The sequence below is a fragment of the Passer domesticus genome, chromosome 1, assembly GCF_036417665.1.
Source record: "Passer domesticus isolate bPasDom1 chromosome 1, bPasDom1.hap1, whole genome shotgun sequence".
Classification (NCBI taxonomy): Eukaryota; Metazoa; Chordata; class Aves; order Passeriformes; family Passeridae; genus Passer; species Passer domesticus.
Genome location: NC_087474.1, coordinates 9411708 through 9438250, shown reverse-complemented (window position 1 = coordinate 9438250; position 26543 = coordinate 9411708). Strand labels below are relative to the sequence as shown.

General features: G+C 39.2%; 1 protein-coding gene across 7 annotated transcripts in view; it reads left to right on the top strand.

Moving 5' to 3' along the window:
* The window catches only part of DIP2C (disco interacting protein 2 homolog C), a 307254-nt gene that overhangs the window by 195816 nt on the left and 84895 nt on the right, over positions 1-26543 (top strand). For 6 of the 7 annotated variants that reach the window (XM_064388801.1, XM_064388720.1, XM_064388405.1 and 3 more), the window contains 5 exons: positions 4293-4424; positions 5737-5856; positions 6798-6995; positions 16684-16775; positions 20551-20661. In XM_064388801.1, coding sequence (XP_064244871.1) covers positions 4293-4424; positions 5737-5856; positions 6798-6995; positions 16684-16775; positions 20551-20661 — 653 coding nt within the window. The remainder of the gene's footprint in view (positions 1-4292; positions 4425-5736; positions 5857-6797; positions 6996-16683; positions 16776-20550; positions 20662-26543) is intronic. The other variant, XM_064388492.1, reaches the window with a different exon arrangement.

Here is a 26543-nt window from a genome sequence, read left to right as displayed (position 1 = left end):
TATTCCAAGAGGTAATAGATTTGAAGTAACCCTGCAGAAAGCCTCACTCTTTCCAAGGCAGTGGGCCAGTGATGATAGATGAATAATAACCTTTGGTAGGAGAGAAGAGTAATCCTGTTCCTTAAGGCTTCTCAGCTATCAGAGACAGTTAGTTCTTGGTCACAAAGAACATATGTTGCCGTGCCTTGATGTTTGTTTGGTCACGGAGTTGTCCTCCAGAGACAGACCAGCCTGCAAGAGAGAAATCAACTGTATATATGTAAGGCCATACTCTGAAGGTGCTAATTTCGATAAATACAAATTCAAGGTGCAACAGGGAGGACCTTAATGGCAACCCAAAAAAAACCCTCTATTCTGATATCCACTAGGATTTTACCTCCAGAGTGCATCACAAAGTGAAAGGGAGATTTTTTTTCCAGTTTAATTATACCAATACAGTCCTGAAAAGGAATTTGGTAAAAAGCTTTGGCTATAATATAATCAGAGTTATCTTTGTGAATCAATTGGATAATTTGCATAAGCTATTATATGATTTTAATGTTACACTGTTCATTTAATTTGACTGCTGCTGCTTTATTGTAGCCAAAGTTCTAGTTTGGGATTGATATAATTTAAATATTTATTCTCAGCTTTAAGATGCTCAGGGGTCTGCATTAAGCAATAGGCAAAATCTCTAGTTTGGTATAGGTGTGTTCATAGCTGTGTTCAGTAATTCTTGAATTTAGAGGTCAAACCTGTGAAATCTGTTAAAAAGATCTGATGTTTTTGCCCTTCTTTGGGTCAGTATTGTGCAGATCTCTAAGACCTTCAAGCTTTCATTTGTTGGTATTACATGTTTTGGATTTCTATGTTTATAAAAATCAGGGACAGAAAGCACACCCCAAAGCTCACAAAGGTCATACAATGAAAATTACACAATGCTTGCCTATCATTGTAAATCTATATAAAGTTAATAATCCCACTTCAAAGTTTTGATCCTATAGGTGCATTTAATGTTTCTTTTATATGCTTCAAATATGTTTCTGTTTGAAAATCAAAGGCTTCTATCCACATTAAAGGCTACATAGATTGCTAATCAAATAAATATAAAAGCATGTGCCATCAGCATGGCTGATGGTTTTCAGACAGCTTGGAAATTCTTGTGTTCTGAGGGGGAATGTTAACTTACACTGGAGACTAGTTTAAAATACAATCTGTCACCTGGACATCAGTACAAGAAAAACCCAGCTAATGGAAGCATCTGCATCTCTGACTCTGGATTTCACATCCCTGACAACCAGAAGAGCCAGTTTATTTGGGAGTAAAAGCTGCATTTTCTTCAAGTACAGTGTTGCAGGAATGCTTTTTGAGTTCCTGGAGACTTTTCAAATACCTGGTGCTTATGTGAACTTCCAAAACTCCACTGAAAGTATTCCTCCACTTTTTGCTTCTCCTCAGATGTGGGGTTTTGTCACTGCACGTACTCTATCCCTCCACGAATGTGCTCTGCTTTTTTTGGCCTTTGTGGTCTTCATGAAATGGGGTAAATGATGTTGCTCCAGTGGCAAAAATGAAGAGAGCCTTAACTGGAAACAGCTGTTCTGTCTGTGATCTCCTAATGCAAGGATATTGGAAGAGATGGGAATAGGAGGTGATGCAAATATGTATGTTTGATGGAGGAAGTGCTTTGAAGTCATGCAGCTGTCAGTTTCTACTTTTCAGTGAGCAGATGTGTCAGGGTCGTGATTCCTAATGAAACCTCAAACAATTCTTCACATTACCTGACGTAAGACCAAGCAACTCTCTGTAGATTTTGCCTATAGCCGAAGGTTGGATTGACTGTTCTATACAAAAAAGGGTACATTTCGCATACAATAACAATTATCTTTTTCTTTAGAAGTCATTCAGACCAAATCTTTGTATGATTTTCATTTCTCCAAGCCTGACTCTGATATGCTAACTGACCAAAGATTTGTAAATCTAATGGATGAAACTTAGCACTGTAGATAATGCCATGATAAGACATCTGTTAAGCAGATACTATAAAGGAACACATCAAGACAAACCTCAGTATTCCTTTTCTTCAGGATAAAAGTAAATAGCAGCTGGGCAGCCACAGCATGAAAACTCCTTGACTGAGCCATGGTGGAAACCTTGGGAAGAGAGTTTCTTTTAGGCAACTTCAAGTGCAAGTGCTGTTTGTTCAAAACGAAAGCCTTTTACAAAAGAGCAGGACTCTTGTTATGTTCTTTCCCTCTGCTCAGCACCATGTGTAACAAAGAAGAATTTGGTTTTAAGCACAGAGTTTTGAAGGAAGAGCATCCCTGCTCATGTGTCTTCTGCCCCATGCATTTAAAAAAAAAAAAAAATTAGTCTTTAACTCCACTTCATTTTGCCTTGCAAAGTCTGAAAGATGGGAATACTTCACTGGAAAGATGTAAGCAAATGCAGCTCACTTTAAAAATACATTCTCATGTTACTAATAGCTGACTAAGTACAATTATTTTCTTAGTCATGATCTCCCATATGCATTGCAAAACTGCATTATAAGTAAAGAGAAAAAGATAAACATCAGCATTTTTTAATTGACTTAGTTATTGAGTAATACAATCACAATCTATAAAAAGCTCTTGCCACTTAACAGGAAAGGGCAAAAAATTGTGCTGAGTCTAAAATAGTTGATAATGACAAGAAATGAAGACCTGAAATGAAGACATTATTCAAGCAACTACCGGCATAAACTTCAATCTATTGTACTTATAGCACAATGTAAGGTGTTTGTTTCAGTAAAATTGTAACAATAGATGTGATCAGAAGAAAAAGCTCCAACTGGACACGTGTAGAAGCAAGACATTTTTGGGTTGCTCAATGAAAGCCATTTCATGTCTTCCTCAACCAGATAATCTGATTGGGTGATAGGATTGAGTCCTTATGATGTTCATGAATATAAACATTAAATAACAGCTGCAGAAATTAATGTCATGTCTTAAATCTGCATGATGATTGCCTGTCAAATGCTACCTTTAAATGAGAGACATGCAAAATAAGCATCTATTAGCATCCTTTTCTGGTATATGTAGCAAAAAAATTAGTTTTCTGTGTTGATGGTGCTTAAATTTGGGATTAAATGCACAAGAATCACAATGTTTCAGAGTTCAAAACTCATAAAGTGAAAGTGCTTTAAAATTATGTTTGAGATTAAATTTACTGTAGAAGTTGGTGTTCTAGTGCTTACAGTACCATAATGCTTAAAGATAAGGTTTAGTAAGAAGCACATCTTGAAAACAGTATTGGAACACGATGACATTTTTCCAGAATTTTTGCATTTTGAAAGACTCTTACCCTATTGTTAAATAGAATGCATTTCTCTTCACTTCCATGGCAGCAGAGTGAAGACCTGCCTTCTTTTGTAACTTAGAGGCTGCTGGGGATCATTTATGTCAATTGAAAGAAAAGTTGTTATTTGCTTGTGGTGTTTATCTCCATCTAATCTAAAGTGGGTAAAAACCTGCAAAAAATTTATGAGACAATCTATAGAAATAGCACAAATACGTAGGAAATACAGACTCAGACTTGAAAACATGGGAAGATGAACTGTGGTAGCATGCTGAGTTATCAGGCCATGAAAGAGAAAGATTATCTCAGTGGAATTGTTCAGCAGTGCTGGCATGAGTCAGACCAAATCGTGTTTGCCTTCTGGAAGACAAGGCTTTGTTATGCGGAAGAATTGAAATATCTCTGTCTAAAAATAGCAGACAAGCAAGTGTCCATGAAGAATGCAAAGTTCATGTTTCTTTACATTTTATTTTTTGCCTCTGGTCTCCAAACCTGCTATGATTGACTTTTTTCCTTTCTTAACTAAAACTGACATAGTCAAAATACAGCGGTTATAAAAGTGATATGCATTGGCATTTGCAAGTGATTGACAACATGCTGTGTTCTTTTTACTTAGAAAAACTAACACAGTAATCCATGAGAAGTGTATTTGTCAAGGTCTTTTCTATTTGCAGATATCCACAAGCTTTAAGTATAATCAGATGTCAGTGGAGAGCTTACAGCCTAATTGTATAATTCTTTTAGCCTATTGCTTATGTGATTGCAGATATCCAGCCCTGCTTTAATTAGTGCAAACTTTATTTATTAAAATTATACTACACATTATAGTTTAGTATAATCATTTTGTGCATTAACTTTAACGCCTGTTCATATGTTGGGAGAAAAATCCTCAAGTGGTCTCCTTTCCTCTGCCTTTTGCTTTTATGCCCTGTGACATTAGAGGTACACGGTTAAACCTTTTAACTTACTTTTCACAGAAAATCATTCTGCCCCTCCAGATGTTACCACTTACACCTCAGAACACTCAATACAAGTAGAAAGACCCCAAGGATCAACAGCACGGGTGGCACCAAAGTATGGCAATGCTGAGCTTATGGAGACTGGTGATGGTATGTCACAAAACTGAAGCAGGGTTATTTTGAGTATTCTGACCTTTTTTGTGGTTACTGTATGTATCTGCTCTTGTTGTTTGGGTGTTCTTCATGGTTTTTTTCCTGGGCACTTTTCACTTGCAGCACCTTTACAGTTCTAAAAGAAGTTGATATCAATGAAGATAGCATAGAGTTGACTCCCCACAGAAACTGTTTTGCAAACACCCCCAGGGATTCTCTTTAGATTTGCTATTATCATGCTGCCTGGTTACACCTAGTCTGTTTTTTTAAATTACAAAGAATGTGAGGTCCTAGCATGGCTACATCTTGAAAACTAATGTTTGAAGTTTTATTCTCTGAGTTTTGGTTTTTTGGTTTTTTTTTTTTTTTTTTTTTTTTTTAACATTTATTTGTAAACCTTCCTTATTTGCCGCTTCTCTTTTCTAAAACTTACCAAACAATATTTCAGCACAGCATGGAGCTGTTGACCAAGTGTACTGTATCTAAACTTAGTAGCTTCAGCTCTAAACACCACTTGCTAAAAGATTTGGAGCTAACCTTATGGAAGGGTAAGAAGTTGAAATTCCTGCAATGCAATGACAGAAAGCTATTAGTTCAGGAACAGATGATGTGCACATTGGAGAGGTTTTGCATTCAACTAGAGAAAAGGAACAGGGAGGTGATTGATGGGACTACATTATAAAAATGCCCCTTGCCCCAGCTGCTGCTCAGAGCTGTGTTTTCCAAAGTGCTCTAAGGGGAAGCATGCTCCCTTTGGAGATTGCTGGGATTGGCTGCAGGGGTGTTCAGAGAATACAGGGACATGCTGAAGTAATACAAGGATGTGAACCATGTTTAAGATGGATACTGGACAGATGTCCCCTGCAGTGTAAAAATAACCCAGAATAAATAACAGGCAGAGCCTATGACCCACACTCTTCACCAGGCTGCAGTCTAGTCAGACAATGTTGGTATGGCCAATGATCATGGGAAGGGCCAGTTCAGTTTTCTCACTGACCATTGCTGAGGCAATTCTCTCAGGGTACTGACATTTGCTGTAGGGACATTTTTTCCATTGTGCTTCTCTCCCTCAGTCTGTGTGCTGTTTCCCCTCTAATTTTGCAACGTCGCTCTGACATTATTGTATTGGTTTCATTTACATTAGGTACCACTGTTCCTTTTTGCTTATGTGTTTTGATGTTAAATATTTGAGTCATGGTATGGCATGAAACTGTAGCTGTGGTGCCTTGCAGTCCTAGACCTTCCCCACCTTGACTCATGGGTGCAGTGTAGCTGTGGACTGATGTCTCCCTTGATCCCTGTCCTGCAGGAGTACCAGTGAGCAGCAGAGTGTCAGCAAAGATTCAGCAGCTGGTCAATACACTAAAACGGCCCAAACGACCACCATTACGAGAGTTCTTTGTAGATGACTTCGAGGAATTGTTAGAAGGTAAAATGACTGCTTTTCAAAAGGTTTGGGGATCACTTATTCAAACTCTGTAAAATGTTTGTTTCCTACATTGACTTTCTAGAAAGACAAGTAAGCCCTTCCTGTACTGGCAAGTACCAAAAAATCATTGGTATTCAGTGGAAACTGCTGGCAGTAAGCTTGGACATAGTGCTGTGGAGTCAAAGGTGTTTCTTGTTTGCTCAGCTCCTGGTTCTGCTTGCAAAGGAATGACAGAAGAGAGTGTAGGGAAGTTTTGCTTTGAGAACATTCAGCTGTGGGTTACAGCCAGTGCTTTGGAACACCAATAAGGGAAAATATATTAGTGAGGGAGCATGTTAAATGTTTTACAACATCCTTTGTGTAACAGTGAAGCATGAAAAATGAAGTAAATGTAAGATAGAAACAAAGATAAAGCCAGTAAATGGAACTTTTTAAAAAAAAGACCAATGCTTTGAGAATTAAGATTCGCCAGGATGTGGAAATTTAAATAGTCTTTGCAGGAATTTATAAGAAAACGTGTAACTGAACTTGACTTAAATCAATCTGTTACTTGTTAAAGTACATTTTTGTCAGTAGCTCTGCAGTTCATCTCATTACTGCATTTTTTCCAGGAAAAAGTATTCTCCATCTCTCTTTAGGAATAAAGAAAGTTTTACTATTTTGAAGATAAATATATGCATGCTGTCTCAGCAGTTTCTTTCCCTTCTTGTAGAACTAGTGTAAGAACAAGGACTTTTCATTCCTGAGGCGCATCAGCTGCTTGATCTGTGTTAAAGTTAAAACTAAATTATTCTGTTACATTTCTCTGTTGCTTCTCAATGCCTTCTTATATGTTACTTTTTTCAGAACATTTTGCAAAGGTAACTTATTCTCTTGATTACACAGGTATACACAAGGTATAGAATTTACATGGTAACTGTATATCTTTTCATAATCATAAGTTCAACAGCCAGATCCAAACCAGCCAAAGCCAGAAGGAGCCCAGATGTTGGCTATGCGTGGGGAGCAATTAGGAGTGGTAACAAACTGGCCTCCTTCCCTGGAAGCAGCCTTGCAGCGATGGGGAACCATCTCACCAAAAGCTCCTTGCCTAACCACTATGGATACCAATGGAAAACCACTGTATATTCTCACTTATGGTGAGCACTCTTTGAATTGTTTGTGCTTTTATATATTCTGTATGGTGTGTGTAGTAGATGCATAAATGTAGTGTGAAAAAAGCCTTGTAATGATGCACCTGTTCCATTTGTGAGTAGGGTAAGTCAGCTCTGAAGCTGTTGATGTCTGAGTATGGGTTGCTGAGATGTTATAGTATGATTTATTTCAAAGAAAAAGAGCTGAGTAGATATACCCATGGAATAACAGATTATAAATTAAAACCACCTTTTAAATAGAAATGCATGCTAGGTCAGACTTTCCTGAAGATTGATGTCCAAATCCATTGCCCTTGGATATCACCCAGGCTTTGTTCTGCAAAAGCCTAACCTGGTCTACAAAATTCATCAGCTTCCTGAAGAAGTTAATAGGATTTTTTCCCCTTTTTTACTGACATTGTAGTAAGCGTGATTTGAATTATTTCTCCTGATGGGTTAATTGTACATCTAGTAAATGTATCCCCTTGAAATAGATTTTCCAGGATATATTTTAGTGTGACCTTTGGTATGTTCATGTAGTTCAATGTATACTGCTTGACAATGTATTGCAACCAAGAAAGGCCAAATAAAAGTAAGCATAAGGATATCCCTGACAAATAACTCCCATTTTGCTTCTGATTTTGAGATGTTCAGGGGACGTTTGGGAGATGTTCAAAGGAATTATTATAAATAACTGTCAGACTTTGAAAGCGAGTTGGAACATTTCTGTATGCTACTGATATGGATATAAAAAATTATTTTGCTTTTTTATTTCTACCTTCTCAGGGACTTGGAGTTCTGTGCAGAGAATGTTGTTACATGCTCTGATATAGAAGTCTGTCTGTTTTGTTCAGTGCTGAACATTCATTTCCATTCAGGAGTCAGACCCAGATGGGTCTCTGGCCAAAAAGTTGTCTGCTGCAAGTTTGGCACTGAAAATATAGTTAAAGGCTTTTAAAGCATAAGAGAACCTTTGCAACTGAGGGTCATGCATGAAACATTTTCCCTTAAGGTACTTCAGAGTTAAGAAGGGACTTAATTTCAGGGGCAAACATATGATTCACCATTGATGAATGTTTTTCTTCCTTAAGGACATTTACTTGAAACTAGGGAAGAATTTTAAAGTTTGCAATTACATGTTTGCAGAAGTCATGTCATCTACAGAATGCTTTAAATAAATTGGACAGGAAAGGAAATTAAGTTGTTACTGAGAATCAAACCATTTTTCTGAATTTGGGATTCTGTCCAGAGAGTCTGAGCATATGTCCTGCTTTGCCTGAGGCTGTAGGGTGAGCAAATCAACCCAAGGAACATATCTGCATGGCTCATGGAGCCACCTAGCCTGCTTCTCTGTTCTAAAATAACCCTTTCCTCTTCTGCATTGTCTGAAGAGAAAAGACAAATTTTTTCTTGAGAAAAGTAGGACTAAAATTTGTGTTTTCACGCCTTTCATTTGGCAGCACTTTGGGATGTGGTTTTCCTGTTGCCTTTCAGTAGTTTCCTGAGATCAGAAAAAATATCAGTTCTTTTTTTTTTCTTTTTTTGACTTCTTTTTATAGATAAAAGAAATTGCAAGCCAAAACATTTCATAGATTTGCTGAATTCTTCTCTGCTGGGTGCATTTAACACTGATATTATTTTTCATAGGAAATGTTCATGCCATAGGAGTTGCCTTAAATGAAAACTGCTTTAGAAATGTCATTAACAATACAGCCACCTGCTATTTCACTGGTGACTTTATGAATGATTTTGCTGTAGCTAGTCCACCTTCTGTACCTGCTATATTTTAGCAACTACAGACATGGCAGTTTTTAACTTGAAAATTAATAGACATTAAACCTCAAAATCATTAAAGACACTCCTACTCATGACTTTTTATCCTTGTGCATAGTTCCACTGGCCCTGGTAGTAATAAACTTTTGAAAGATGAGCTTAGCCACAATCCTGGCACATGGTATTACTGTGACACTCAATTTCTTCATGTACTTGGTATGATCAGGTGACTAAAATTTTGACTATCCACCCTGATGATTTTCAGTAGCCTCTACTTTCTATTCCACAGTTATTTATAGAAATACCATTACCAGGAATCTTTGTATATTTCCCAAATATTAATAATTTTAAGAATAATACTAATTTTCTAGAGTTTTGGTTTTTGAGATGTTATCATCACTTGCACTTCCTCTTGAATACTTTACCTCTATTTACTGTTTTGCTTCAGTCTCTTCTCACATACCCTGTTGTCATGGAAATCCTCTCTCTTTATCCTCCAACTTTCCAGTTAAGAGGATGCTTCTCTTTGATGTTTTTTGCTTTCATTCTCGGTATCTTCTCCAGTTTTTTGTCCCTGCATGGGTGAATTGCAGGTTTGTCTGCTTATTCCACACTTTCCAAGATGATTTCCAGGAATGTCTTTTTAGCTCTCAGCTAGATCAAGGCCCATCTTGAGCAGGAGTCCTAATGCCCTTAACACCAAGCATATTTATCCTTAACAGCAAGCAAATTTAATCCTTAACACCAAGCAATCTTTTGTGGATTGCTGCAGACAATATTGCCTTCCCATCCATCTTTGAGGTGCTAAATAGAGTACCATACACAGCCCAGACATTTCTTTCTTTCTTTATTTATTTTACAGCTATTCTGTGTCCAAGTCTCACAGGTTATTTTAGGAGGAAATCTTTTCAAGTTGAGGCCTTTTGCTGCATCTACTTGGTGAAACCCCATCCCATCTATGACCTTGGTCTCGATTCTTACATCAGCCTCTCTTCTGACCCTGAAAAACATAGTGCTGTCTTCTTGCATCTATCCAGGATGCTTTCTTATTTGCCCTTGGTGGCCTTGAGTGCTAAAAAGGAACTCTGAGAACCCACAAAATTCTGCTTCTCCAAAGGCTTCCTCACAACTTCCCTTTGCTATCCCTTCCAGAGACACCTCTGCGGGCTCAGGACAGAGGCAGTGATCTGCCATGGCAGACAGAGGTGGGTCAGTGTTGCAGGGTCCACCTTGTGTGCTGCACTGGAATGGATTTCTCCCCTGAGGGTGCTGATGTGTTCATGTGGCTTTGACTGGGGGGTGCTCCAGGTTGTGAAGGACTTTGGGCCAGGAGGGGAACCAGTTTAAAGAAGTTGCACTTCCAGCTGTTGCTTAAAATCATTGCTGCCCTCCCATTTCTCTGCAGGAGTTCATCAAATTTGTAATGCCTTGTTGTTTCCTGTGTCTTTTTCTGCATGTTTTTTGAGCTTCTTGTCTTCATAGCATGTCAGGACTGTTTTTTTTCCACGTGTCTCAGATTACTTTAGATAGAATAAATGTATAACTGCACTTGCAGATTTGATCCTTTTTTTCAAGCAAGTGTTTGAAGCGTTTGCCTCAGTTCTTGAAGCTCTTCTCAGTGCCCCAGTTGTAATCTTTATTTAATGTACTCAAAATTCTTAAATTCTTTCTAGTGAATGAAACACTATGAATATCACTTATTTCTCAAATATTTTGTTCCTCTGGGAACTTGTTTAAGTGGAGAACATCTTAGTTAAGTTATTCGCAATCCCTTTATAAATCAAATCACTGAATATGCATAAATTGAAATGTCTGAGATATGGGAAGGAAATATGTCTTTATCAGGTTTTATGGGAGCCTGAACTCTGACTAGAAAAGTAATGTGTACTTTGAGGAAAAGGAAGACAATTTCTGGTTCGAAGTTAATAAGAGTAGTGAGGCATCTGGTTTTGGTATTAATAATGAACTGCTTAGTGATTTCTTAGAGGAGAAATGTGAATAAAAGACATTTAAATCCTATGTAGTTCTTATGATACCATAGCTACTTTTCTTACTTAAAATGATTATTCTAAGGAGAACCAGAACAGCTGGCAAAAAAGTGAAGTGTTGAAAGTAATTAATCAATAAACAAGTTTTGAGCTTTCTTTTTGTAACCATTGTTAAAAACAACAGAATGAGTACCAGTTAAATTTGTCTGATTCAAAGAATCTAATTTCCTTTATCTAACACTATTTGTAATCAGATTTTTTAAACCATTTTCAGTAGCTCTGATTTAGTGTTTCCCAGATCAGAGGCCCACCAGGGACATCAAGGCTCAGAAAAAAGAGCAGATGTGACTCTCTGGGCAGAGGACAGTTTCTTCCACTTGGATTCTGTGGAGAAGGAAATGCTTGGCAAATGGCATTTGTTTGCAAATGAATCGCTGATTTTAAAAATAACTTTAAAGCAACTGTAAACATTTTGGAGCCAAAGAGATCCTGCCTCAGCAGAGGTGATGTTGCTGACACTGGAGATATCCTGGCATGCCTTAAAACAGGCCAAAACAGACCAAAACCAGCCAACCCCAAGCCATTCTGCACCTGGTGTGCCATGTGCACCCTTTCCTGACCTTTCTGTGAGAATGTCCTAGACCAGGATTTTCACAGTTATCAGCAGGAGAGAGACAGATTCAAGATGCTTCTGACCAAACTGTCCTTATCTCTGAAATAACTCAGGACTCACAGAAGTATGAACAGTCATGGTTTGAATCCCCAGACAGATATTAATCTTATGATTGTTCAATACTTTAAATCTTTATTTCTTTAATAAAAAACCTGAAAATTGCTGAATTATATGATTCAGACTTCAATATCAAGCACTGTAATAGCAAGGATGCCTCTATTCTGAGTGTCTGGAGTCCTTAATTCTCTGCAACAGAATATTTTTGTTCTTTTTCTTTGGATTTTTTTATCCCAAAAGTCAACAACTTCATTTTCTTTTTAGGCTGGATCTAAAGAGTTCATGAAGAAAGCATTACCAGAGTAGTAAAGCTGCAACTATTGCAAGGCAAAAAAAAGCCCCTTTACCTGCATAGCTTTAGGAAGTTTGCCATTTACACTAGATTTAATAAATGCTCTTGTTTCTATTTAATACAAGGAATGTTGTACTGTGGTATTGAGAAAATGAATATTTGACAAAATTATTTGCAGTTAAACTTTGGCAGTCTCGCAGTTGCTGTGCATGGAGATTGGTAAGCAACCACTGGTTTGGCTTTGTTGAGTTAGTGCTGTGTGGTTCTGAAAACTGTCCTGAAAATGATCAGGAAATTCATTGTGGTTTGTTTTCTGAGTTTTCTTCCTGATACAGCTTTTCTGTTAAAACCTTCTTTACATTCAACACAAATATTTAGTCCTTTTACAGATTTGGAAAGGAAGAGGAAGGGGATTCCTCAGTGTCATGTGGAAAATACCTAATTTTTGTTAACAGATCCCTTTTTGTGTGTTTTTTAACACCTTTTGGTTTCCTTTATCTTCATACTGTGTTGCTTAACCAGATGGGATTGGGTATTAACTACCTTCACTTGCTAAATTTTATTGCCATCTGAGTAGACTTTAAAAAAAAGATGACTGATTACAAAACATATCATTGCTGATGTAGTTTATACTGCTCAACTAAATCAAAACCCCAGTGGCAGGAGAAAAGCTCCTAGCTCCACATGGGTGCTAACAGTGTTTGTCACAGCTGCCAGAAGGCAAGATGCTGTTCTCCATCCTGTCCTTCCCAGCATTTCTGCACATTGATGTCTGCAGGATATGGCTCAGATTCAGAGGCAGGGTGGTGCTTGCTGTTACTCACTGGACAGTGGGAACTCTCTGCTCAGTTTGCAAGTGTGTGAAGAGCCTGAAAGGGCTCCCTGCAGAAGCATGCTGCTAGGGCATGGCAGTCTGGCAGCAGCACTCTGGCAAAGTGACAGAAGTGGCTAAGTGAAAATCTTTAGAGGAAGATTTATTTCAGTAAATAAGCAATTATAAGTTAGGCAATCATAGGTGGACAGAAAAGCTCTGTTTCTTACCATCTTGTGGAGTTATACAAGATTTTGGAAGGCAGCACCACAATTAGCAGCTCAGTGGGAGGTAGGAACAAGGTAATAAATTGTTGTAGTAACAAGGTGTGCATCAACTGCCTGTTGTTGGGGTTTTGTTTTCCAGAATTTGTTTGGGGAACTTTACCAGTCTGCTTTGTATTGGAAATGGTTTTGTGACTTGAAAACTGAGGGGGTAATTCATGTTCCTGAACATCTAGTGCCCTATATTACCCACAATATGTGTGTGATATGTGTCCCACCACTGGGTCTGCAGAGCCTGGGCCCCTTCCAGAGGGAACCCTTGTGCCTTAAACACCACTGAACACTTCTGAAGATAACATAACAATCCTTCATTCTTTAAATGCAAGAAAGTAGCATTTTTTTCTAGTGAGATCAGAGCCTGAATGGCACAAATCCTGCGCTGATGTGGTGGGTAGGAATGTCGTTTGGAAGGACCCTGCTGCAGTGGGAATGGGGACAAGAATGCCAGGAGCAAGAGGGCTCACAGGGTGTGGTGTTTATGGCAGGGAAGCAGCAGGGCAGCTCCAGGCTCCAGCACCTGTGCTCTGTGCAGAAAGGGCTGAGGCATGGCTGGGAAAGAGGAGCTCTGGCACTGAGCTGGGACATGGGCTGCTCTGCTCGCCACCAAATGAAGCTGTTGCTTGACTTTCCTACATCCTCCCCTGTGCCTTCAAGCCAGCTGAGAAGATTAATGGCAGTGTGTTTATCCGAGGAGGGCTGGTGCTTCTCTGAACTTGGGCTGAGGACAATGGGACGTATCCCTGGTGGCCCAAGCAGATTTCCTCTGCAGCCCGTGGAACGAAGCGATTTATCCTGCACAGGATGGGCCCTAAGCTCCATCTCAGGGTGACAGCCTTGGCTGGAGCACAGCTGGCCTCCTCACCAGGCCTCCCACAGCACAGATGTGGCACTGCATGCAGGTCACAGCAAGGTCACAGCATCGGGATTTGTGCGAGAGGTTTTAGCAATCGGCTTTTTTCCCAGCAGTGTCTAATCTCTCAAGTTTGGAAAGGAAGAGTTGCTCTGAATTGCAGTCTAGGCAGAACCAAGGAAGGAAACACTTCAAAGATTTCCTTCTTTATAACATCCTCCGTTTCTCAGAGCTGTTATCCTGCAGAGTCCTTTGTGTTTCTCTCGGTGTCAGGCCGGGAGGGCAAACAGCCAAGGTGACCAAAGAGAGCCACGGTTCCGTCCACGTCTGGTCAGAAGTGTGTGCCCCAGCCAGAAGCCACTGATCTGCCTTGATCATCCATGCATTCCTAGCTCCAGCCTCTGGGTTACTGCTCCTTTTGTGGCCCTTTTTTAATTTAGTTTTTGGAACACAGCTATATACCCTGCTAGAGAAACTAGAGTTCCTGTTCAAAAATTCAGTTAAAGATCTGCCTGGCCTTTGCTCTGTTTGCTCACCAGGGTGCCCGGGGGTCCCTGCCTGCCCCTGGCAGCCCACACTGGAGCAGAGTTGGCAGCAGCTGAGGGCAGGCAGAGCCTGCAAGGGTTGGAGTGACATTATAGAGCTTGTAAGAGCTTTGTGTTCCAGCCCCTTCCCAGCTGAATGCAAGCAAGCTGCTTCACTCCAGCTTTCCACAATTTCATACTCAGAGGCATGTGTGCCTCAGATACTTAACACAGGTTGGTATCACACCAGTAAATAGAGAAGGAAAGGGCTGTGGTGACAGAAAATTCAAGTATTTTCTGGCCACTAGAACATATTGTGGCCATTTTTGTGCAGTTCAAAATGTATTCAAACAGAAAGGTGAGGAATTAGGAAGGCAATCTTATATTATCTGTGTCTTAGAAGATGAAATGAAATTTTTGCAATAAAAGAGCATATGACAAAATGTGCTTAAACTTATTTAAAACTCTACTAGAAACTACTCCTTTAAATTTTTGGACTTTGAGAGAACTTACTTTTGGCATTTATCCAGGACTCTTAGGTGGAGATGATTGTATAGAATACCTGGACACCTCTGAAAGAATGAATCTAAATACTATAATATGAATAGCCCTTAGATTTTTAAAGAAAATATTTGATGGTACATTTGATAGATGAAAAATTAGTGTGAATACATCACAAATGTAAATTTAAGACTGGTAACAGATTTAATTTTTAGAGCTCAGACATAACTTTTCACAGCAGCTCCTTCAATGTTCATTTCAAGTTTAAAAGTGTTTTGTGTAAAGATGGTTCTCTTTTGCAGTTCAGAACTTTTTCGAGGTGTTTGATTTCCATTCTCCAATACTCTGTATCATTACTAATTGCTCTTTTAAGTTTGTTGCCACTGAAGCTTTAATGCTTTCTTAAAGCATCCTTTTTTTATCCTACTCACTTGTCAAGTTCAAGTGTTAACTGTAGCAGCAGGGAGGATTTCAAAGCCTTTCTTTCCATCAAATGCAGGTAGTTGTGTGAGAGTTAATCCTGCAGACATACTCCTGTATCTGTGCTGAGTTTTCAGTGAAACAGAATTGTGTTCCTTTCTAAGCAGTAAGACAGTTCAATGTGCAAATACTGGAGTAATTTTAATAAATTAAAAACTTTGCAAAGCATAGTTTGATGATACTATATTACTGTTTTCATAAGAAATAATTGCATTTAGTACTTTCTCCATAACAAGCAGCAGTGACCCTTCCAATTTTCCATAAGTGGGAAAAAAAGAAAATCTGGCCTTCTCATCTTACTTTATATTTACATCGGATTTGCACTTAAAAATGATTCAGTAGTATTGCATTTTATAACCAGGATGTGGAGGTTCTTATTATAGCAACTTCTTGGCTTAGTTATAAATAGCAATAGTGCATTTTTGGGGCCTGAACTGCTGAACTCCATTGGCAATCCGTTGTCAGAACCTATTATGGTTTCAGTTATTGGTGGGCATGAATTAAAGATTTGTTACTGTCAGATTGAATAGTGCTTAAAGGCAGTACCTGGGGCCAGCCAAGCACACGGGCTGTTAAAGTTGGTGCTGTTCACATGGAAGTAACAAGGTCTCTAAACAAAGGGCACCTGGGAAAGCAAAGATGCCAATCACTTGAAGGACTAATGAAAGGCCTGAGGGCAAAGAGGTCTTGGGGACAGAATTTTTCTTTATTTAATATTGGGGTGGGGACTTGATAAGGATTAGATAAGAATGGTGCTGGAAAGGTGAAGAAAGGGAGGAGAGAGACAGTGAGGTGGGGTAACTGGGGCAAGTGAAATGAATGAGAGAAGGGAGGGTATGGGAGCAGGTGAGAAGGAAAAAACAAGTTAAATGGAAGAAGGCCCAGGATGAAAAGTAAAACAGCCATATGGATGTGCTAGGGTTCAGAGAGTCCCTGCTGCTTCAGTGTGCCCCTTTGACTGTGGGGTGTTTTCTGTTTGTTGGGTTTTCTTTTCTTTGCCTCTGCTTCTTGGGACTCCTTTCCTTTTTCCTTGGTGAGAGAATTGTCCTGCTCAAAACAGAACATCACCCTTGAGGTGAGTCTGTGCTGAAATGTGCTGTGCTACAGCTGAGGTGGTAGGGTGATGTCTGGACTTGATGAGGTACCAGCCCCTTCTAACAGTTCATTTCAGAGTCAAGATCCAGTTTTCTCCAAATTAAAACACTTCTGCCATAAAGAAAGCTATTTTCACTTTTCTTTTTGTTTTTAAAGTGATGCTGTCTTGAAAAAAGAAGTTCAAAGAAAACTTTTGATAAGTATTTAAGTATTTCCAGTAGTCCCAGTAGTGGTGTCATATTTAGTTGGAAAATTAATATAAATGCTCCTACTCTGTGTTTTCACCTTCTCAGGTATTCTTTCTCTTTAATAATCTTGTAAAACATAAGAATTTTTATATTAATTTCGAAAATTTTGTGTTAATAGGCAAACTTTGGACCAGAAGTATGAAGGTTGCTTACAATATACTACATAAATTAGGCACAAAACAAGAACCAATGGTACGACCTGGAGACAGGGTGAGTATCTCAATGATTATTTGTAATCCAATATTGGCAAAGAGAGAATGAGGTATTTGGGGTGCTGAGAGGAAATTAGTGAAGTGAAATAATGGGGTGTGGGACAGGGTGCTGAAATCTGCTGTGTTTCCTCCATAAATCTGATCATTCAGACAGATGTTTTGAACTGCATATTAAGTAACCTGAGCTGGTACCCCCTGAACTTGAAGTTGTGGCAATATCAACAATAAACATTCCCACAGAAAGTGATTTTTGGACATTGAACAACAGTGTTTAGCAAAAGCTTGCTTATGGAGCCTGGAGGTGTCATGTGGATAAAAAACTGACTTACTAATGACTTTGTAGTTGTCGAGATGGTAGAAACAAGAGAAGCATTGTGGAGGACAAAGACAAGCAAAGTCAGCACATTTTGGCAGCCAGTTGAATAAATAAATGACGCTGACTGATAACAGAGAGAATATTTCCATTCCTGGTTCTGACTGATGCAGCTACTGCTAGAGGCTGAATCTACGTAGATGCATAAAGCCCACAGAGAGCAAGAGTTGCAGGGGTAGCACTTGAAGATGTTAAATGAAGACAAGAACGTCCTATGGTTTTGCTAACAACGTACTTACAAACCTACCCCTTTGACTGCCAAGGCTGGCTTAGCCTGCTGCTCATTTTCTCTGCCAGAGTGTGTATAGAAAATTCCACAGGTCCCATTCCAGTTTGGATCTAAGCCATGGAATGGATATTCCAGAACAAATTTGTCAGAAATGCAAATTTTAGTCCTGCCTTAGCACTTAGAGTTGTGGGTGTGGGATTAAGTTTCCCCCTCCAGTGTCTGATAGCAATTCTCAAACTGTTGATCCTCTTGTGCCACATGTGAGAAACATGTCTGCTTGCATTACACATGTCTTAGGGCTTCAAAAATGAAAGCATGCATTAATGCTTCCCAGAAGGAAAAAAAGAGGAAAAAAACCAAAAGTGACAGTCCTTCCTGTGTTTCTTTTTGAAATAAATCATAAATAAATTAACTAAAAGATCTCTAGATCCTTAATCTAAATTGCTTCCTACAATGGCATTCAGCCAGGATCTGAAGACTCTCTTTTACTTGACTTACAAGTGTGTCTCTAAGCAACAGCAGAAGCAGCAAGTTATTCAAGTGTGCACATCAAAACAGTCCACCCAGAAATCTCCAAAAGAATAAAGTTCACCTATGGGCAATGTGCATCTCTCCTTGTTTACTGTGCACTGCCTGCCCATCTTCATAGTCATTTTCTGCAGCAGTCACTGGCATCTCCTAATGTTAAGAAAGGATTTGTGGATAGCTCAGGCTGAAAACTGGAAGTTTAGCTAGCACAGGACTGTAAGGAACAAATTGCAGCTCATCTAAAATAAGTCAGCCTAGATTAGAGTGAAACAAATGTTTGTAGCTGAGTGCTGAAAGCATATGCTTTGTGTTGTAAAAACATCTTGCCTGGCATCCCTGTGTAACAGGAACGTGATCATTTGAGGCAACTTCACATTGAAGATGAGGTGTTACAGCACTTCTGATGCTCTAGGCTGTGATTCTGGCTGTTACACCCCTGTTGTAATAACAAAAAAGCTTTCTGACCTCTTTGAAGGTGACTTTATTCTACATAATGTGTGTTGTGTGACAACATTTAAATGCAGTTTTAAATACTAAATGAAATACAAGCATGTATTTCTGGTCTTTTCCAAATGAGAACGTATTTGTTTCCTTATTTTGATATGTACAAAATAGTTTATATTTTCCCTTTAAAAACAACTTCTGTCAATACAATCTGGTTTTCATGGCTACCATTACATCACCTTTTAGGTTCTTTATCTGAGCCAAAAAGTAAATGCCTGCATCTCCTTCCTTGTTTCTGGTATTATACGTGGCAAAGTGCATTTGCCTTCTATAGTAACTTCAGAAATTTAACCTTGCATCACCCCAGACAGCTGCCTGGAAATTAATCTTGCTCTCTGAAATACCTACTGGCTAACCAGATTCTCATCTGCTAATATACACTGTATGATTTTGTTCCTTCAGCCCTTTTTGCTTTTACACACATTATTTATTTATTTGGTACAAGTCTGTTAGTGATTAATGTTTTTTGGAGAGGAAGTTAATGCCTCATTCCCACTGGACTTCAGTGAGAATTTTTTCACTTCTGTCAGCTCCTTTTCAAAGATTCTCAGTCAAACCTTCAATGGCTTTATGTAAGCAAAGACCAATGCAAAACCTAAGAACCCTCAAAGTATATTTTGGGATCTTTCAGATGTTTGCTGGGCTCAGCAATCTCTACCATCCCCCACCATGCACCTGTCAAAATCTCTGTATTTCCATTTCCATATAGTGAGCTTTGCACTCCATCTCCAGCACTTGGATTGTTCAATGTGCAAGTATGCAGATAAAGTAGCAATGAAGAATTATGAGGTTTAAGTCTTCAGCCTAAAAACCAGAGATATTTTGGACCCACTTGGACAAGGCTGGTTAGGTTTCTTCTAGTTTGAAGAAATCAAGTTGATGTGTTGAAGGTGTCTACCTTTAAGCTATGTGAAAATTCTGGGAACACTTACAATCTCTAGTAGCTGAACCTTGGAGCATACATGGAAACATCATGATTTTACTTCAACAAAACTTCAGTGAATGTTGAAGCAGTCAAAACTCAAGAGCTGCTAAGTAGTTTCAACAAATGGCAAGGTGCTGTGATAATACACCCTTTTTCTGTGTGGGAGCCCAGAGGAAGGATGTTTGGAATAATTTGCTGTGCCTTTGCATGCCTCTGCAGTTGAGTGCAGGAGTTCCCAGCTGTGTTACAGCTGTTTAGGACGTGAGCTGAGAATGCCCATCTGACTGAACTGAAATAAAACCACAGAGAGGATCCAGCCACTAAGACCATCCACCAGTGGGAGCAGAACTGTTCCCTGCCCTTGCAAGGAGAGCTCTGGGCTCTCTGAAGTGCCTGGATCCTCAGCAAGGCTCTGACCCCTCCCTTCTCTTTCCCTTTGCCTGAGGAGGATCTCAGGCATTGTCCTGCCTCAGGCAGGGCCTGCAGGAGTTAAGCTGCACAGCTCAGCAGCTACTGAGCATTCTGGTGATCTGTGATTGGTTTTGGCATTCTTTTATCTAAATAATTCCCCAGCCCTAGCCCTGAAGCTGTTAAGTTCAACAAATCCACACCTAGGCTGGCATGTGATATGGCCAGCTCTGGATGTGAGGTTTGCTTGTAGATACCAGTTTTGTGTGTACACAGCACACAAAGCACTGTGTACAGTTCCAGTGCTTTACACTGGGAAAACAGGAAAACAGGACAGTCCCAAAATGAAACTCTTTTATGAGGCAAAGTGTAGTGAAACAAAACAGTGTGTTAATGATTGGCATAATGACTTCCTAAGTCTGGATAATTTTATTTGGTCGCAGGTACTCTTCAGTTTCAGTAACTTCAAGCAAATTATTACATTAGAATCTTCTAATTTCCAATTTAAGTTATTTAACACTGGTAAAGCAATCAGTTAATTCAGAACCAGATGAAAGGTGTTGTCAATGTAGAAAACAATGCAGCATGAAAATATTTAACTACATCCTAAGTGAAAATATTCATAAAAAGAATATTTATCAGAATAAATTCCTTCTGATTCCTCATTCATCTGTTATTAGGCATTTGAATAGCTGTCTTAGAAGTGCTCCAGTATCATCTGCATCCAAAAGGAGGCATGGAAACGCCAATTATTATGATGTGACACCTAGCATAAAACATTTTTAACATACTTCTCTCTCTTTCAGGTAACCCTGGTGTTTCCTAACAATGATCCTGCTGCTTTCATGGTGGCATTTTATGGCTGCCTGCTTGCGGAAGTTGTCCCCGTCCCTATTGAAGTGCCACTTACAAGAAAGGTGAGGAACTGAATTTCTTCTCTATACTCCATTTTAGCACTTACATCAGAATAAATCACAACTGAACATAGCTTTTGAGTACATTTTTGTGGTTAGCTAGCTCTGAATCTGAGGATACCAAGATAGTGCTGTGTGGTGAATTATATATAGTTCCTTCTGTTTTGTGATAGAAAATCTGAAAATGTGCTTGCAGTTTCAACAAATGCAGGTCTGCATGGAAAATGAGAGGAAAATTTTTCAAGAGAACAGCTCTGCCAGTCATAGATAGATTACCTTTGTTGCCTTTTAAAGCCTTCTGGTGTTGGCCACTGACAAAGAATCATTGGCAACAACTGCTGATTTTCCACCTGTCCCTGCAACCCAAGCTATGCTATAATGCCACTGGTGCTGTGTGTGCTACTTCAAAGCTGTCATGGAAATGCCTTCTCCTGTGTCTATATGTGCATATGTGTCCCAAAGCTTCTGTCACCATGGTCACCTCTGCCAAGGGTGGCACTTGAACAAATTCAGTTCCGGAGTTCTTGCCACAGAACATACATTCATAGAGAGAACTGGCCACTGCTAATCAAAAAGCATTTCACATCCAGTGTTGGTTCAAAGACACAACCACGTATCCCAGAGAAGTGTTAGGAGACAGCTAGAGCAGTTCCAGCTGGAAGGGGTGTCTGGGGGCAGTGAGGGGTGGAGGTGAACCACAGCTGGGTCACTTGGATAGGTTCTGCAGAATCTGAGGATGTATGCCTTGAAGGCTGTAAGAACAGCAAAATGTATTTATTAATTACAAGGGTTGTTTTGGTCATATCCCCTTAATTTGCCATGTCTGGCTGTTCCCACATACCCCTTCTATAATCACTCTTGTATTAGCTAGCACTAATAATTCCTTACTTTAATTATTTGGTCTGGGCTTGTCTGCAGATAGAGTGTTCTCTAATCCTTACAAGTTTTCTTTTTAAAGTGAATTCTTTTGGGAAGTGTTGACTGAAGCCACGAGATGCCAAGCAAAGGGCTGAGCAAATGTATTGCATTGGTCACATTTTCAATATTTCAATTGTCAAGGGCTTTTCTTTGACATGTTCCAGTGTTTGAGTACTCTGGAGAAGAAGCTCAAATCTTTGTTTCATGGACAGGAACCATCCCTTTCAAATGGAAGCCATGAAAACAAGATTGTAAGCCCTCACAAAGCCTTCGCAGTTTGGACATCTCACACAGCCAATTAACAAAATATCTGGAGATTCCTTCCTAAATGAACCTGCTTGAGCCTCTCTCACCTCTGGGAAGCTGAGTTGACCTCAACATTTCTGCATGACAGTCACACATGTCCCAGCCATCATCTGTGGAGGGCTCCTGCCCTGGTGAAACCAGAAGGTGGCAGGGAGAGAAGGGCTGGGATCAGGAGGAGGGGGCAGCTGATAAACTGGTGAAGGAGGAGAGAGAGATGGAGGGAGGGAGTGGATCAGCCAGCAAGAGATCCAGCAGAGCAGACTGGAGAGCCACAGAGCAGAAGGAAGGACCAAGGGAAAGAGGAGACAGGATGTCCCCAGCTTAAACTGTCTGAGACTGGAGGAAAGATGCAGGAGAGCTGGAAATGCCATGCAAGGGGAGAGGATGGGACCCCAACCACCATGCCTGCTTTGGGGAGTAGGGTTATGCTGCTTCATGTGTAAAATGATGCACTTGGGAGCATTGAGAGGTGGATGTGGCAGTAGAATGAGGATGGTGATTTTAGTAGAAATGTTTGCATTGGGCTCTCATTGTGCCCTCACATCTGAGGGCAGTGCATTTAGTCTGAGGCTGTTGCATAACATGGTGCATTATTTTGATAAAAAAAACAGAGATTTTATATGCATCAACAAAATAAGACCAGCAGCATATGTACATTTTAAGATCTTACAGAGTGCTCAAATGGGTAAATCCACATTTGTTCCATGAAAGAATAAAGAAACAACATAGTTTCGAGGGTTAAAAAATCTAATATGTCTCTCTGATACTATTCTCTGAGGTCTAATGGCATTTTAAAGCACACAGATAGGTGTAAATTTGATTTATTTTGGAATCTGATACCACATCCACCCAGTAAACTATAAAATCCAGCTGTCCAAGTAAATACTCTGTGTCAAATGAATAACTTACCCTAATTTGGCTGCACCTCTTGTTTTTTGTTTTTTTTAAATATGTATCTATATATGGATATATAAATATACACTTACACATGTGTATATATATATTTATATAAAGGAATATCTACAGATATTCCTTTATATAAATATATATATATATATATTTATATAAAGGAATATATATAATATATATAAACAGACTGTTTATCTTTTGCCATGATGTTTAAATATCAAATTAATAACACAATAACAGAGATGTCAGTTACAAAAGCAACATGATCTATACTCTATAAATAAAGCTATGCAATCTCACAGCATATACTATTTCAAATATCTTTGCATTTGTTTATATGGAAAGGCAACTGGAGTGGAAACAATGAGATGAAAATCGTGTTCTGAGCAGTCCCAGAAGGAATACCTCTGCCTGGTCAAATGGCAGTGGATTGCTTCTGGCATCCGTGGGAAGATGTCATTCCTGTCATCACACAATGGCCTGGACTGTTAGTTTATAACCCTTTCCCATTATTTGTTCTCTGTTCTGCATGCTTCAGTACATTCTGGCAGTGGACATCTTTTGGGCTGCTTTCTGGAAGACAGAGATGTGAACTAGCAAATAGACCAGCAATTATATTTTATATTATACTATCGGCTTACAGAATAATGAGCTGATACAGGATGAGCTATTTCAGGTAGTTATATTAGCAGCCATTTTTAATATTTAAAGTTTGTACTAGCAGCTTTAATACTGTTCTACATTTTCATAAAGAAGAGTTTTTCACAGCTCTGTGCAGGATTTTGTCCCTGGCAATTTAAAACTGAGCAGTAATTTTTGCAGCCAGGTAGACTTTTGCCTTACAGATTACTCTGCAGACATCTGCACCCACATGGAAGTAGCAGCTTTTGCTTTACCAGCATATAGATTTTGTGTGTATTCTATTTTGGTTTTTAGTATAACTTATTTTTTCAAGATTTTGTCAGGATTTTTTTTCAGTTCACTACTAGGTGAAGGTCCATCTTGCCTTGCTCTTTCCTTCTGTATCCCACCTTTATGTTGACAGAGTACCTAGAATACCCCCAGCACGTCAGGGGATGTGTGACCTGGCATTTGGGATGGATTGTCTGAACATCCAGCAGCCATGCAGCATTCTCCAGTGTTATTCCAGAAAGCTTCCTAGTGTTTGGCAAAGAAAAATTGGAAATTGGAATTCCTGCAGCATGGTTTTGGCTCTGTAGATTTGGGACATCCGATCTTAAATTAAAAACCAAAATCCTAAACCAACTCTTCATTTCAAAAGCAGCAGTCAGGGGTTCTGCAGTCATTGTAACAATAGAACAAGCAGAATTTTTATTTCTCCTCCTTTTTCTGAATTTAGTACCATTTCAATGCCTTTATCATCAACACTCCCCAAAATTGTTAGAGCTAATCCTCATCCCTTCATTTCTAGGCACTCTTCTCTCAGAATGGTATCCCTCTCTCAAAATTTGCTTATGTTACCCAAACATTAGCAAACAATGTGTCCTGTACAGTATCTCTTCCTTCAGAACTGCCACTTATGTTAATCTTGTCTGAAGCTGGAGTGTCACAAACCCTTTCATTGCATGTGTGATATGATGTGAGTTGCAAACTATATTGTAAAATGTGCTGTCAAAGTAGATGAGATGGGAGTTTCAGCATGTTGAGTTCTAGTTGAAACAGTGATTTACTATGTCACTCATGAAAAAATTTTAAAATAAGGTTTTGATTTCTTTTTCTTTATATTTTTAGGTCAATGGTTTTTTCCATTTGATCGGCGCCATGAAAAATATTATTATTCTGCTCTGATACAGTCAGGGGAGCTAATCAGTTTTAATCTGAAAATAACATTTTTGTCCTCCAAGCACATTCACAGTTATGCTCAGTCACATGCTGTGAACATAGGAAAAAATCTATCCCTCACAGATCTTCATGGCCTCCTTATCATAGGCACAATTTGTAGCAGGGTGTGTGTGACATGAAAGCATGTAAAAATTAATTTCTCACTCAAAATGCTATTTCCTAGCCTATTAGATTTAGTGCTATGTGTGCTTCCAGCAGGCATTTCTGTACTTTTCCAGATGCTGGCTTTCACAGTGTGATTGGAAGAATTGTGTATTGTCATAGGAAACCTGGAGAGACCCACTCCAGGACACTTGAGGTTTTTTTAAAGGATGCTTCATACAGGGTAAAAACTGGTTTTGAGAAGCTCTTTTTATTAAATCCTGAGAAGTTATTAAAGTTTACAGTAGCCAGGGAGGTATATCTCTTCCAAGACAGTGAAATTGTCCCAGTCATATCTTTCTTTGAAAGAAAAATTCTAGTCCAAAGGAAATACACCTTGACATCTTTCCTAGTGTTTCAGGGCTCGAGATAAAATGAGCTTTGCTTTCTCTCAGCTTTACTCATTGTAGGGCTGTAGTGTGCCAGAAACACTGGACCTCTACATGCTTTTGAACATCTTCTGACAATGCATCTCTTTCTCCTCTGGATTGAAAATATGTACAAAACGTTTCTTATACTCTTTTCAGTGGTATAATCTTCCAGTCCCTCCAAGGAATGTAAGATCCCTGAGCCCCCTGTGCAAACTGCTGGGCCCTGCAAGCCCTGTGCCTGTCCATCCCTCTTCATACACTTCAGCAGTGGAGCACTAAGTCCTTGCTCAGTTTGCCACAGTGAATCTTAGATCCTTTGAAGTCTGTGTTTCCTTATTATATTTTCAAGTTTAGGAAATGGTAATTTCCTGGAGAGAATATCGTATTTCATGCAGCGTCCACTGCCAAAAATAACCATTGCCTCGCTTTTATTAAGATTTTTGGATGTTAAGCTGCTCATGGTTGCAGATTTCACATGCAAACTGCAGGCAGATACCAAAGCTGTTGTCCAAGGAGACAGTTAATTTCTTCATCTTAAAGCTGGGTATGAAGATTGTATCTGCACTGTGTTTAATTTTCACTAAGGTCTTTATGTTTTTAAAAAAAATAAGGTTTCCTTGATGCCTTTTTTTGCTCAGAACTGGTGATGCTTGGCCTTTACATCTGATCATTGCCCTGTTTGTTCTTTACCAGCAAATTTTTGTTAGCGAAGGGCACTGGAGCTCAAATAAGCATTGTAACAGAAAACAAGATTAGTTCAGTCTATGATGCTCCACCACATAATTCTCATTTTGAAAGCAGTCTGGGATTTGCAAGTGAACAGAAGTAACCTTTATCAGGCCAACCTTTGCACAGACTGTCTCTTCCTTCCTTATTAGATAAGGACATGCACTCTCACTCATGGAGACAGGATCATAACTGTTTTCCTTCACACAGATACTCTCACAAAGCATTAGAGAAATGACATTAACAGCATGCTGAAATGCTACCACACGTGGGATTTTTTTATCCTGACAATGAATTATCACTTTGCAGCAGGAAGAAGACAGTTTGCCTCCAAGTACTGGTGAAAACCTTTAGGGAATCTTTAATAAAAGTCTTTGGAGAACTTTGAATGGCTGCCTACAGTAGAGAGGATTTCTGGCTTGCTTCATCTGAAAGATTGATCTCTCTAGGTGTGTGCAGACATAGTCTGAAGCTATGCACACCTCAATTTTCATACCCCAGCAAGTGCTGTGCCTTCAAGAAATGTAAAGTGATAGTTCCAAAGTCATCCATTGGTCTCAAACTTCATGGTATAATGCCTCAGCTCTGTGTTTTGCCTTCCATCTGCATTAGGTGTTACTTCAGACGGTGAATTGTAGAGGATTTGACAAT